Raw genomic sequence first — 15856 nt, 5'->3', positions numbered from 1 at the left:
TGTATATAGAGTGTGATAATGAAGAATTAAAGGAGTTCTGGGTATCAATGAAAGTCCATTTGAATTTAGATTATAATTGTATGACTTTTTCTAGGTGTCTAGTATATCATGATCATAATCATCACCATCATCCCTAATATTTATATAATCTCTGCCAAGTATAATTATTATGTCACCTGAACCTCACTTATAACACTAGGAGGAGGTAATGCTGTTGTCTCCTGAGCCAGGCCCAGGGTGCTAAATTGTGCCACGTAGCTACCTCATAAATAGCAACCAAGAAGACAGATGATTTGGGTCTTTGGAAAGATGGGACTGGCTATAAGAGAGAGTCAGGATATTCAAGAATATCCCAAAGCTCCAGCTGAGCTAGTTAATGAGTTTCAAGAGTAAAGAGAGAAGGACAATCAGAGGATAATAGATTAGGAGAACTGAGAAAAGTATAGGAAATAGAGGTCATAGTGAAGAATAGCTTTAGAAAGAGTGATATATCATTTAAATGTTATAGCCAGAGAAAGGACAATCTGTATTTGTGACTGGAGTAGAGTGAAGATAATACTCATCGAATTTTAGGAAGTTGCTGAACTTGGGGACCAGAGATTGCTGAGCAGTAATGCCAGAGGAATAATCTGGAAATGGGATTAAGGCTTGAGGATTATTCATGTTCTTCCTGGTTCAGTGTTTGAGATGGCATGAGAGAAAGAATTATCGGTTTTGTAGAGAAAAGTGTTGCCTTTTGCTTTGTGCAGGATTCTGTTAGTGTAGAAAAGTGAAAATAGTTTAAAGAAGAAGATTTTTTGTTTTTAATGGAATAAGTATTCTAGATGGCAAAATAGAACGGGGAGACAAATGGTAATGTGGCTACTGGTAGAGTAGAGCATAGGGAAAATTCCAAGAGAAAAAGTGAGGAGATAGTTGAGAATTTGCCAAAGGATGAATATTGAATATAAGGACCACTTTCCTATATAGTTCCATGAAGACTGAACATAGCAGATCATTACTATCTCTCCTCTTGTAGGAAACCTCTATCTTTTATATACTTGTTGATTATACATAATAAGGTTATTTTTAAGTCTGTATAGGAGCACTATCCCAAGATGGCAGGGGATGAGACACATTCATGAGAGTCTTGAGTCTTACTGAGATAATGCATGAACAGAAAATAAGCATTTTTTAAATTTTGTTAAACTTTTCTGATTGAAAAGTAGCTGGGTAAAAATGCCTTACCCATATTGAAATTTTGGATGTATATTCATTAGTCACTGAAGTGTTAGAGTGGTAAAGCTGTGAATAAAGCTGTAAATATATCCAAAGTGAGAGGCTGTGACAATGAAAATCACTTAGAACCTCAGAGAGTAATTTTTTTACAAAGTTGCATTAAAATTTTAAATGACATTGATTTTTATTGTTCTCCTGTCTTGACACATGTATTTCTATTGTTCAATGAATTTTGCAAAATGTATCTTAACAATTTAAATATTTCTTTCAATGTGACATTTATATAACACTTTATGACATGAATGTTATTGTTACTTTTTTAAGGATATTCTTGAGCTCCTGGAAAAAAGAGTGAAGTCACGTTTTTCTCACCGGCAGATACATTTAATGAATTCCTTTAGTTTCTCACAATATCTTAAAATATTTAAAGAACAATTAACACTACCTGAAGAATTTCCAGACAAGCACTTTACTGAGAAATGGAATGAAACAGTTCAGGTAATTTTAAACAAAGGCAATAATATGGAGATTTGATTTATGCATTTTAGAAAGCAATTAAAACTTGCACGGTACTTCTAATATTACTGTGATATAAAATGGAAAAAAACATTGTTTATTTACAGAGTTGAAATATCAAACTGCATATTTCTCTTTAAAGTGCCATTTTTTTAAAAAAAAAATTATTTATTATAATAACTTTTTATTGACAGAACCCATGCCAGGGTAATTTTTTTTACAACATTATCCCTTGCACTCACTTCTGTTCTGATTTTTCCCCTCCCTCCCTCTACCCCCTCCCCTAGATGGCAAGCAGTCCTATATATGTTGAATATGTCGTAGTATATCCTAGATATAATATATGTGTGCAGAACCAAACAGTTTTCTTGTTGCACAGGGAGAATTGGATTCAGAAGGTAAAAATAACCCGGGAAGAAAAACAAAATGCAAACAGTTTACATTCATTTCCCAGTGTTTTTTTCTTTGGGTGTAGCTGCTTCTGTCCATCATTGATCTACTGGAACTGAATTAGATCTTCTCTTTGTCAAAGAAATCCACTTCCATCAAAATACATCCTCATACAGTATCGTTGTTGACATATATAATGATCTCTTGGTTCTGCTCATTTCACTTATCAGTTCATGTAAGTCTCTCCAAGCCTCTCTGTATTCATCCTGCTGGTAATGTCTTATAGAACAATAATGTTCCATAACATTCATATACCACAATGAACCCAACCATTCTCCAATTGATGGGCATCCATTCATTCTCCAGTTTCTAGCCACTACAAACAGGGCTGCCACAAACATTTTGTAAAGTGCCATTTTTGTTATTGGGTTAGATATGCAATAGTTAGTGAATGTAATTGCCTCTGTGTGTGTGTGTGTTTTTAGTAGCATCTTAAGGAAAAATACATTTGTATACATGGATTGGATGATGGAAATATAGATGCATAATCTCATATCAATTTCTTAGGTCAATGATTGTAATTCATTTCTCTATGGATACAGGAATATTTGTACTATAAACTAATTCAGATTATATACATTTGTAAATAACATCAACATGTACTAGTGAACTCTACCATATGCTTTGGGCTTTGAGCTTTTCATTTTGTAAGCAAGATCTAAATATCAAATAACATTTGAGATAAGTTAAAAATATAAGGGAAGGGAATAAACATTTTATATAGTTCCTCTTATATGCCTGTTACTGTGCTTGGCGTTCTTTGCAAATATGATCTCATTTCTTTCTCACAAAAACCCTGTGAGGTATGTGCTATTACTCTTTACATTTTAGAACTGAAGAAACTCAGGCATATGGAGATTAATGACTTGTCCAATATCACAGAGCTATTAAGTAAATGAGGCCAAATTCTTGCCACCAGATGCCTTTACCAGGGATTGAAAGAATAGGGTTTATCTTGACTCTTAAAGTAGTTCCATAGTAATTTGCTACTATATTCCCAAGATCTTTCCTTCAGTCTTAAACCTTTGATACCTTCCTTTTAGGCAAGTCAGTTTGTTTTCTCAGAACCTCGTTTTTCTTAACTGCACTATGAGTAGTAATATAGACTAGTTGATCTTCAAGTCCTTTATTACTCTAATAAAGTTAGGTCCTAGATTTTGCTAATTTGAATACATTTTCTTTTTTCTAATTATTTCAGATGAAATGATTACAGGAAATAGTAATGAGTTGCAGAGAATAGCAAGCGATAGGGGATTGCAACATGTTTAACATATTGTAGGGAGGGAATGAGGGGAAGAAAGGAGGGAAAAAATTAGAACACAAAAGTTTTGCATAGGTGAATATTGAAAATTATCTATGTAAATGTTTTGAAATTAAGCTTTAAAAAAAGAAAAATGGATTGTAAATTCAGTTGACAATTGAACTGTATGTAAAGGAGGACCAAGATTGATTGAAAATAATTAAAAGTTCTTTCAATTCTAGTTTATTATTATATTATAAACCCAATTCTGAAAAACTAGAGAGAATTCCAAATTTTAGGACTATTAATGCTATTTTTCAAATAAATAACTGAAAATACTGGCAAGGAGCCAACTGCCAGGGTCAACTTTACTTAAACTAAAAGTTACTGAATCATCCCATTTTGTCATGTTACTTGCTTTTCATTCATTTCTCTTCCCTTAACAAACACTCTGCCTCACAACCATTCCTATTCCAGTTGCCTTCTTTTAAAAACCATTTTACTTTTACCACTAATTCTTGGGGGACACAACTTTCTTTCCTTGAAACTTTTGTGATGTTAGCATTCTCTAATCAGATGACAAGGTTTTGGAACTGTAACTGATTAGTCGTTATTTAGAAAGAAATAAAATAATCATGTTTATTTAATTAAGCCTCATCAATTTTTAAATATTTTTTGGGAGAGGAAGGGAGCCAATAGCAAAATTAGCTTTTAATCTTAACATTAAGTATCATGCTACATTATTTCTCATAAATGCTTCAGTGAATTTAGATGACACAGTCCATAGAGCACTGGCCCTAGATTGAAGAATGTCTGAACTGAAATTTGGCCTTAGGCAAAGACTTTTAACTTCGTTTTGCCTCAAGTTTTCTCGACTACAAAATAAAAATAATTAAAACACCCACCTTCAAAGGTTGTTTTATGAATCAGATGAGATAATCACTGGTAAAGTGTTTAATGCAGTGCCAGGCACATAGTAATCACTATATAAATGTTAGCCATCATCATCATCATCTTATCAATATGCATACTCTCCCTAGCAGTGCAAATTGCATCCCATATGTTCCTAGCATTGTGCAAAGTGCTTTATATTAGAAAAAAATATCCAAACTAAAAGGTTCTAACTCATCTTATTAACCATCCTGTTAAAATAATAAATACATGTCAAAAAAACATTTAAGTGTATTTTCTATTCAAGTACCAATCAAATGGTTAAAAAGATACTTTTCCAACAGGATGTCTATCATGTAGTCAGCCTTATAAGTCTTATATAACTTAAATGTTAATATATTTGACATTGTATACAACATAACAGTAAATTTTAGGAAAAAAGATTTTTAAGGAACAAACTTCCTGTTTCCATGATTTAAATTGTAAGTTTAATTATCATTCAAAGAAATTTTTTACTCCTTCTGGTGGTTCATAATGAGAAATCATCATTTCCAAATTCTCTGAGGCAATGGAAGTTAGGGGCTGGCATGTATACTTAAGCTCTTTTGAATGACAAAATATTAATTTTTGTTTTATTTATAAAAGGAATTATCAGTATTTAGTTCATTTCTTTGACACATTCATGAAAAAGTAGACATTGAAGTTTTGTTTCATTTTAATTTTAGCATTTAGTTACCTAAAAAAAAAGCCACCAGTTTTTATTTATTAAGAAATTATTGTTCATTATTATTGTCAGCCATACATCTTGGCATGACCCTGTTATGTTTCAGATCTTCAGCTGTAAATGATATCGGCTTCCATTTTTATTTTATTTTAGGGTCTCTCAGAAGATAAGAATGTGAAAGATGTTCTGCTGAAACATTTCCATGCTAGTAAAGACCTCCGATCATTGCATATGTTACTGGTTTGTATTCATCTGTATCATTGCTTTTGTCTTTATGGAATTATGTATGATTGTTTATTACTTTATTTCACAAATTAATTGGATTTTGGAAAAATTTTTCCAAGTATTTTAAAATATAGAGACTTTTGTGATAAAGATTTCTTTTCTAAGAATATTCAGTAATTCTAAGGAGAAAAATTAATATGTAAAATAACTTTTGAAAATATGAAGCTCTTTAATTCATTGTTTTCAAATCTTTTTTTCCAAGATATATTATCTATGTGTCTTCTTTATTGGCTTCTTATACTATTTTTATACTCTCTTTCTTATGGCCATTTTTAAGGACAAAATATGTTTTCTCCATGCAGTTGCTAATTGGCAAAGAAAACATTAGAAATCTCGAATCTTTGAAGGTTTAATAATATTAGGCTTCATTCTTGTGGACAAATTTTGGTTATTCTTGGAGAATAGCTGTGTTGCTCTTGAAAAGTTAGTTAAATATCTGTTTCACAGCTCTTAATAAATGCTTGGCTGATATCACAAAATATATACCTACTTCCCCTTGCAGTGGCATTTTCTGGCATTTAAAGTAGTATTTATTAAAATTTCCTTTTAAAAATATATTATTTTATAGTATTTTTTCCTAAGCAACAAGTTTTTCCTGGGTAGCCTATAACCTTAGTCCCAGCTCTGAATATGGAATTTTTTTTTTCTTCAAGAAAATCTGTGATTTCATTTGTAGTAGAGATTGAAGTGAAGAAACTCCTCCTAAAGTAGATCAGCACATGTTCTTCAACTAAAAGTTCTAGACATATGCAATGAGTTAGTTCCAAGAGAAGAGATTGGTGACTTGCCCAAGACCACAGGCAAAACTTAAACTCTAGGTCTTCCTGATAGACAGCACTAAAAAAAACACCACTCCCTATCCCCAAGGTCTGCTTTGTATGTACCACTAGAGTGGGAAAAAAAAAATCATTTGCTTTTAAAATGTGTAGAATACATTAGCAGCAGCCACATTTTCATTGGGATGTATTTTTTTCCTGCATATGTTAGTTCTTAAAGTTAACTTTTGTAAGTATTAGAAAATGGTTAGTAAAAAATTCATTGGTCTGATCTTGTGATTTCCTTAGTGTTGAAAACCAATGGGGGAACCTCTTCATATTGGCAGCTTGTCTTTATCTTGTAGTCTTAGAAAATTATCTGGAATCTCTAAAAGCTTCAGTAATTTGAACCATAGTCACAAGCAGAACTTGAAATCCTGATTTGAAGTTTGTTCCTCTAATTAATATGCTGCCAAATTTTCTCTCAATTTATAGTAAAATAATAGAAAATTTTAAACCTCTTACTAAAACATCATCAGTTTTATTTAAAGGAGCACTTCCAACCTTTTAAGTTCTCAGACTATAAGTTTGTGTGCTCTACATTTCTGCCAGAAAACTTGAAAGTCATTGAACTAATTAATAAAGTTCTGCTTTGACTAGGCTATATATGTCTTAAAGTATTTTACCCATTTTTTCCTAAATATTATTTTTCCTACTTGTTAAGAAAGTTTTTCATTCATTTAAAAACAAATGTTTGCATTTCAAATTTTTTCCCTCTCTCTGACCACTCTTCTTCCCTAAAAGGGTAAGAATTTTAAATAAGTTATATATGTGTACATGTAAAATATTTCCATATTACTCATGCTGTGAAAGAAGAAACAAAAGAAAAAAGAAAAAACCATGAAGAAGATAAGTGAAATTAGTATGCTTTGATTTGCATTCAGATTTCATCAGTTATTTTTTTCTGTATGTGGATAGCATTTCCCATTTTAAGTCCTTTGGAATTGTCTTAGATCTCACCGTACTAGAGAAGTGGTATGTTATTCACAGTTACTACTACTGTGACTTGTTTTCCTGGTTCTGTTCTACTTCATTTTGCATCAGTTCATGTAAGCCTTTTCAGATTTTTCTGGAATTGTCGCTCATTGTTGCTTTTTCTCCCTCATTTAATATGTTAATTTTTTTCAATTTCATGTGAAGATAGTTTTCAGCATTCCTTTTTTTTTCTCCACCTTCATCCTCCCCAAGAAACCAGAAATCTGGTATACTTGTACAGTCATGTTAAACATGTTTGTACATTTTTGTACATTAGTAATATTGTGAAAGAAGAATCAGAACAAAGAGACTTGCTTAGAGTTGCAAAAGATTTAGATTTTTCCTTTTGTTCTGATTGTTCTTTCAAGAAAGAAAAGGACAAAAAAGTAAAAATAGTATATTTCAATCTACATTTAGATTCTTTAATTCTTTCCATCCCAAGTTTTCCATCATCTCTTGGAATTGTCTTGGATCATTGTATTACTGAGAGACCTAAGTGTATCCTTGACAATCACAGAGTGGTATTGTTACTGTGTACAGTGTTCTTCTGGTTCTGCTCACTTCACCCAGCATCAATTTATTTAAGTCTTTCCAGGTTTTTCTGAAATCCACCTGCTTATTATTTCTCATACGACAATAGTATTCCATAATTTGTTCAATCATTCCCCACTTCATAGGAGTTGCTTCAATTTCCAATTCTTTGCCACCACAAAGGGAGCTGCTATAATTTTTTTTTTTTTTTTTTTTTTTTTGTACATGTAGGTCCTTTCCCCCTTTTTATCATCTCTTTGGGATATAGATCCAGTAGTCGTATTGTAATGCCGGAGAAACTGAAGCAAGATAGAGAATAGAGTGTTTACTATTTTATTTGAAAGGGAGAGATTTACTAGAACCAAATGGATCCATGGTTTGGTCCCAGGGTTGGATGAGACTGCCATCTCCAAGAATCTAGCGAACAGTTCTCAATGATACAAGGGGTAGACTGAGGCAAGGGCAGAGTCAGGGTGCTGAGAGAGGGAATGGGACTCTGACAGGATGGGGGGAGCTGGGGATGATATAATGAGGAACGGCATCTCAATAAGATAGTATCTGGTAGCTTGGGATGGGAAGAGACATTCTGATAATCTAAAATATAGGATTTTTTTTCCTTATCAAATATTTTGATGATTAAGAGGGAAGGGGTGGTTTTGCAGGATTGAACAGAAGAATTCAGGGACAATTTAGGAAAACTGAGTTAAGATAATAAGAGAACTGTGGCACAACGGTATTGCCTAGATCAAAAGGTATTTATAGTTTAGTTGTCCTTCAGGCTTTGCTCTACAGAATGGTTGGATCAGCTCACAACTCCACCAAGACTACATTAGTGTCCAGTTTTCCCATATCTTCTCCATTATTTATCATTTCTCTTTTCTGTCATAGTAGTCAATCTGAAAGGTATAAGATGGTACCACAGAGTTGTTTTGAATTTGCTTTTTTCTAATTTAGTGATTTAGAACATGTTTTCTTTTCTTTTTTTTTTTTTTTTTTTAAATTTAATAGCTTTTTATTTTACAGGATATATACATGGGTAACTTTACAGCATTAACAATTGCCAAACCTCTTGTTCCAATTTTTCACCTTTTACCCCCCCCCACCCCCTCCCCTAGATGGCAGGATGACCAGTAGATGTTAAATATATTAAAATATAAATTAGATACACAATAAGTATACCTGACCAAAACGTTATTTTGCTGTAGAAAAAGAATCAGACTCTGAAATATTGTACAATTAGCTTGTGAAGGAAATCAAAAATTCAGGTGTGCATAAATATAGGGATTGGGAATTCAATGTAATGGTTTTTAGTCATCTCCCAGAGTTCTTTTTCTGGACATAGCTAGTAGAACATGTTTTCATATGACTATAGATAGCTTTGATTTCTTCATCTGAAAACTGACTTTTAATAGCCTTTTATTTACAGGTTACATGTATGGGTAATTTTACATCATTGACAATTGCCTTTTATTTACAGGTTATATATATGGGTAACTTTACATCATTGACAATTGCCAAACCTCTTGTTCCAATTTTTCCCCTCCTCGTCCCGCAGATGGCAGGATGACCAGTAGATGTTAAATATATTAAAATATAAATTAGATACACAATAAGTATACATGACCAAACCATTATTTTGCTGTACAAAAAGAATCGGACTTTGAAATAGTGTACAATTAGCCTGTGAAGGAAATCAAAAATGCAGGTGGGCATAAATATAGGGATTGGGAATTCAATGTAATGGTTTTTAGTCATCTCCCACAGTTCTTTCTCTGGGCATAGCTGGTTCAGTTCGTTACTGCTCCATTGGAAATGATTTGGTTGATCTCATTGCTGAGGATGGCCAAGTCCATCAGAATTGGTCATCATATAGTATTGTTGTTGAAGTATATATGAAGGATATAATGATCTCCTAGCCCTTCTCGTTTCACTCAGCATCAGTTCATGTAAGTCTCTCCAGATCTTTCTGAAATCGTCCTCTTGGTCATTTCTTACAGAACGATAATATTCCATAATATTCATATACCACAATTTATGCAGCCATTCTCCAATTGATGGGCATCCACTCAGTTTCCAGTTTCTGGCCACTACAAAGAGGGCTGCCACAAACATTCGTTGCACATACAGGTCCCTTTCCGTTCTTTATGATCTCTTTGGGATATAAGCCCAGTAGTAACACTGCTGGATCAAAGGGTATGCACAGTTTGATAGCTTTTTGAGCATAGTTCCAAATTGCTCTCCAGAATGACTGGATGTGTTCACAATTCCATCAACAATGTATTAGTGTCCCTGTTTTCCCACATCCCCTCCAACATTCCGCATTATCTTTCCCTGTCATTCTAGCCAGTCTGACAGGTATGTAGTGGTATCTCAGAGTTGTCTTAATTTGCATTTCTCTGATTAATAATGACTTGGAGCAACTTTTCATATGGCTAGAAATATGAAAACTGCCTTTTCCAAGTCCTTTGACCATTTATCATTTGGATAATGACTTGTATTCTTATGTACAATTCTCTGTACATTTGAAAAATGAGGCCTTTACAAAGCATAGACAATTGCTATAAAAATTTTTTTCCCAATTTTCTTTTTCCTTTTAATCTTGGTTGCATTGGTTTTGTTTGTGCAAAATCTTTTTAATTTAATCAGAATCATTCTTTTTATATTATAATGCTCTCTCTGTCTTTTATTCTAAAACCTGGGTTAAATAAGAATAATTACACTCTGATTGATTTATTAAAGACACTTAGATTGTCTTAATTCTTTTCACTTCCTAGCATTGAATATAAGGAGGGAATGCAATTGGAGGGGCATGAAGTAAAATTAGTTAATCCAAGAGAGTAAATGTATATAGTATTGATTCACACATAAATTATCAGTACATGTAGTTATCACCATAATATCTGACAATGTCATTTTTGAATAGAGTGATGAATTGAGAAAGCAAGAGAAAGAAATTTTAAAAGCAAGAGGGGATTAGAGGTCAAAGAGAACAGCAGTGAAGATGCTAGACAACAGTATATTTGGAAGAAAAAGTTATACCTTCATCATATTCATTCTGACTCAAATCTGATGGCCTATTTTCTTCATCCCACTTGACTTTTCTGCAGCTTTTAAAATATCTTCCTTAAAATATACCTTCCTTAGGTGTTCCTCTGTCCCCAGTTTTCTTCTCACCTGTCTATTCCTACTTCCAGTTCAGAAATTTTATTTATTTGGGTTTATGAATTCTTGAAAGGATTGGAGAAAGGGAATAATTTCGGATCTAGTTTAGGAGAATAGTGTTGTTTGAGTTGATCAGCTAGCATTCATTATTAAGTAGCTATTTGGTGCCAGATGTTTTACTAAGCACTGAAGATAAAGACAAATGTGAGATAAATTCTAGGCAGTTACATTCTATTGCTGGAGACAGTATATAACAATAAAACCAATACAGTATGATTTGGGAAAGAAAACATTAGTAAATGAGAATGGAAAGCTGAGAAGAAAGCTTTTTGTAGAAGGTGAGACATGATTTGAGGCATGAAAGAAACTAGATTCAAAATGGAGGGGATACTTAGAATATATTTCAAGCATGTGAGTTAACCAGTGTAAAGGAATGGAAATGGAAGAATATTTTACATGAAGTCAGTGTGGCCCAAATTACAGTTTGGGCAGCAGTGTATGTATAAAATATCTGGAAAGGCAAGAAGGGACCACCACATTGTGAAAAGTTTTAAATGTTAAAGAGATGACAAAGTTTGTTAAGTTGTGTGATTACATGATCAAATTTGCACATTGGGCATCTTGAGTGGAAGATAGATTTGAATAGAGAAAGAGCTGATGGGAGATGAAATGGGATGCTATTAAGTAGATGTATTGCAGTCATATTAGACATTTCAAACTCATTGTCCTAGAGACCTCTCAAAGTCATTTATTCTCAAAGTTATTTATTCTATTAAAGTTATTTATAGTTATTTATTAAATATCATTATTATTAAAGTTAAATATTAAAGTTATTTATATTATTCTATTAAAGTTATTTATTCTATTAAACATTTCTCAATCATATTTTAATCTGTATCAGGCAGCAAGATTGATATCTGTGGTTTAAATCATGAGCTCCGAGTTTTTTTTTTTTTTTTTTCCAAATGCATTGGTCATCCCTTTTCAATGTTTCTTCAGCAAGATCTTTTCTTTTTGGATATGTTCATCCTTCTTCCCTCCCTCTTTCCCTCTCTTTCCCATTCCTTCTTATGTAGTGATAGAATTGTAAAGAAACTGTTTTGTAGTTCCCTGACTTGCATCTACAGATTTGAAGTACTTTTATTTATGAGCAACATTAATAGATAATGAAAGTAATTTATTCCCAAATCTACTTGTTTTTTTTCCTAACTTAATTGAATTGTCACCTCATCATAAAATATTTAATGTTCATTGTTTTCCCTTTCACCTCTTGATATAGGTATTCTTCCATTATTTTATTCTTTGCCTTCTTTTCTTTCCCTTTCATTACCCCTTTTTCTTCTTTCTTTTATCCCTTTTATTTCTCTCCCCCCACTCCCCAATGCTCAGGACTTTTGACTCTTACCTTTATGCAGATGGTTCTTAAAAATATTATCTCCTTCCATAGTTCCAATGTAGAAAGAACTCTGTTTTCCCTCCAGGAAGTGTAGAATCATCACAGATTGAGGGTCTTCCTTGCTGCTTCTCTCTTTTTTCTGGAGTTTAAAGACAGGCAACTGCATAGTCAGACACAGAAGTATTCCAAAGATCTCAGAGTGTTGTGCTCGTGAAGCCGATCTGCCAGACTACCAAGCTAGACAGAGCCAACCTAGTTAAGTATGGTGAACATAGTCACCTGTAGGCTGCTCAGTTGGTGATAAATTCTTTGATCATGACAACTCAAAAATCGTCAAACTGCAGTTCTATGCTTTTCTACTTCTAAGTAACATGTCAGGGTGTCAAAGAAGGAGGGGACCAGATTTGCAAAGAATCATCGAATTTATAGTTAGTATCGAAATATTTCATTTCTGCCCCTCTAAATGTGAAGCCCTTGTTTATTAAATCATATGTAAGACATTAAATCAATATAGACATTGATGCCATAGGTTACAGCTAAGTAAAAGAAGGACAAAGTTTTTTTTGGAAGAGGCAAATTAGTGAGATGGTGGAATTTGTTTTATGCATTAAAGACAAGAATAAATACATACATCATGGGATGCTTCGTGATGTCATATTGCACTGCTTGTCATAAGCATTTTTTTTTAAATGCCACCAATGAAAACAATTTCCAGTTATATATCAGAATCTGTTGTCATGGATGAAAAGGAAAACTAATGCTTCAGAATTCAGTCTCCAAATGAAATCAGCTTCTACTTTGATAGTAATTTGTTGCAAAGGTAAAAAAAAAATATATTAGCACATATGGCTAAAAAGGGTATATAACGTTCAGGAAGATATAGTTTGAGGTGTCTGATTTATTATAGAATTGAAAAACTTTATACCAACGTATTGTTAGTATTTTCAAGTAAAGAATTTGGAGGCCCTGGATATGGAAAGCACCAAATATCAAAAAATGAAATGGATTTTTATTAGTAAACACAAGACTATTAAATTAGGAGTGTATCTGTTGTTACAGAAAAGAATAAAATGTAAAGCACAGTGAAATATTTAAATGAGAAAAGGATGTTAAAATAACTTCAAACTAACCTATTTAAATGAGATATTGGCAGAAAATAAGAAATGGATAAATATTTGGACATGAATACAAATTATTTCAATAAACTGATGTAAAAAAATTTACCATAAAGAGAAGGCTTGATCTCTTTACCATATAGGAAGAGAGAATAGCCATAGGTAATATGTTTGGGGGGGGGGGGTATGGGGTTGAGGTATGGGGAATTGATACTCAGTTATCTGATGGAGGAAAAGGTTATAAAAGTGTAGAAAAATAATAATTGCCAATTTTCTTACCAACAAAACAGAAGACACATTTTATAAACATTTATTAAATTATTGATGTATCTTAGAGTGCTAGATGGTAAAGATAATAAAGACAAAAATGAAACAGTTCTTGTCCTTGAGCCCTCATATTCTATTTGGAGTAGGGATGTTCCAAGTGAAGAAATTGGGTAGGAGGAAAACTTTTGACAGCTGGGAAAGCTTCATGTAGAATCCCATGATTGAGCTAAACCTTGAGGGAAACTAAGGATTACATTACAGACATGGAAGATAGAAGCAATAAAAAAGGTCTTGATGTGGAAGAGAAATGGTATCCTCTGTGATACCATTAAGAAGAGTACTGTAAAAGATTTTTGGAAAGGCAGTCAGTACAGGGCTAAGTTAAGAGCACATCCCAAAACACACTGGTGTTTGGTGCTTTGGTGAAATCAGGTAGCTGCAGTTAAAAAAATTGATTGAAGTGGGGGACATTATTGTCTTCAACAAATAGTAGTTTGGGAGAAGAGTGAGATAATGGAGTGAGACAATGAGTTCTGATCTGAATTTTTTAAATGTGAGCTACAGATTATATGCTTATGTTCAAAATATGCAAAAGGTAGATGAAGCTCAGGAAGCCGATAAAGGCTGTATCTCCTTATATCTGAGCCATCATTATAGAGAAGATAATTTAACCCAAGGGATTGGTGATTTCAAGAACAAGTAGAGATAGAAGAGAAAAGGTTTAGACAGGACTTTGATGGGATATGGGTGATCCAACACAGTTGAATGAAAAGTTGTCATACATAAGAAAATCAAGAGAACATTGTCAAAATAACCAAGAGAGGAAAGAGAATTGAAAGGGAAGTGGTTCAGATGTTATATAAACTGCAGAGGTTAAAAAAAATGAAAATGAGGAAAGATTATATTAATTTTTTCAGTTTAGGGAGAACAAATTTCAGTTGAGTGATTGAGGTCAAAAGCCAGAAATGCAAGGGTTTGGAAAAGAAAATGAAATGAGAGTAGCGATAAGTCTTTTCTAGCAATTTGGCTGGGGAGAAAAAAGGGAAGAGATACGGGACAGTGGTACCAAGGATTCTTGTTTTTGTTTTTGCTTTTTTTAAGAATAGTGGGGAGAATGATGTGTGTAGGCAACAGAGAAGAAATCAATAATTGGGACAAATTGTTGAAAACTATGGAAAAGGAATTGGGGGCAGAGACGGGGAACTATCAGCCAAAAACCAAGCCATTAAAACAACAACAACAACAAAAATAACGAATGGTAAACTTTTTGGAGGGTGGAGTGAGGCATTTGCTCAGAATCACACTGCTAATGTAGGAGGGGATGTGGGAAAACAGGGTCACTGATACATTGTTGGTGTACATCTAAGCCATTCTGGAGAACAATTTGGAACTATGCTCAAAAAGTTATCAAACTGCAAACCCTTTGACCCAGCAGTGTTACTACTGGGCTTGTATACCAAAGAGATTTTAAAGATGTGCAAGAATTGTATGTGCAAGAATGTTTGTGTCAGCCCTCTTTGTAGGGGCCAGAAACTGGAAACTGAGTGGATGCCCATCAATTGGAGAATGGCTGCATAAATTGTGTATATGAATATTATGGAATATTATTGTTCTATAAGAAATGACCAGCAGGATGATTTCAGAAAGGGCTGGAGAGACTTACATGATGCTGAGTGAAATGAGCAGTACCAGAAGATTATATATTTCAATAAAAATACTATATAATGATCAATTCTGATGGACTTGGCCCTCTTCAACAATGAGATGAACCAAATGAGTAGAGCAGTAATGAATTGAACCAGCTACACCCAGCGAAAGAACTCTGGGAGATGATTAAGAATCACTACATAGAATTCCCAGTCCCTTTATTTTTGTCTGCCTGCATTTTTGATTTCCTTCACAGGCTAATTGTGCACTACCTCAAAGTCCGATTCTTTTTGTACAGCAAAATAACTATTTGGACATTTATACTAATATTGTATTTAATTTATACTTTAACATATTTAACATGTATTGGTCAACCTGCCACCTTGGGGGGAGGAGGAATTGGAAGGAGGGGAAAAACTGGAACAAAACGTTTGGCAATTGTCAATGCTGTAAAATTACCCATGCTTATAACTTTTAAATAAAAAGCTATTTTAAAAAATCACACTGCTAGTATCAAATGTCTGAGGCTAAATTTGAACTCTGGTCCTCCTGACTCCCAGGTTGGTGCTCTGTCCACTGTGCCTGGTCCAGCTCACAAATTTTGTAGCACTCTGAAATTTTGCC

The 15856-nt window shown here is 33.4% G+C and overlaps 1 protein-coding gene across 6 annotated transcripts in view; it reads left to right on the top strand.

Moving 5' to 3' along the window:
- The window catches only part of ORC4 (origin recognition complex subunit 4), a 62566-nt gene that overhangs the window by 43051 nt on the left and 3659 nt on the right, over nt 1-15856 (top strand). For all 6 annotated transcript variants that reach the window (XM_012544702.3, XM_012544706.3, XM_031960038.1 and 3 more), the window contains 2 exons: nt 1543-1716; nt 5193-5279. In XM_012544702.3, the coding sequence (XP_012400156.1) occupies nt 1543-1716; nt 5193-5279 (261 nt within the window). The remainder of the gene's footprint in view (nt 1-1542; nt 1717-5192; nt 5280-15856) is intronic.

The sequence above is a fragment of the Sarcophilus harrisii genome, chromosome 3 (genome assembly GCF_902635505.1).
Source record: "Sarcophilus harrisii chromosome 3, mSarHar1.11, whole genome shotgun sequence".
NCBI classification, from domain to species: domain Eukaryota; kingdom Metazoa; phylum Chordata; class Mammalia; order Dasyuromorphia; family Dasyuridae; genus Sarcophilus; species Sarcophilus harrisii.
Note: the sequence above shows the minus strand (reverse complement) of the source record. Positions and strands in the feature narration are given on the sequence as shown.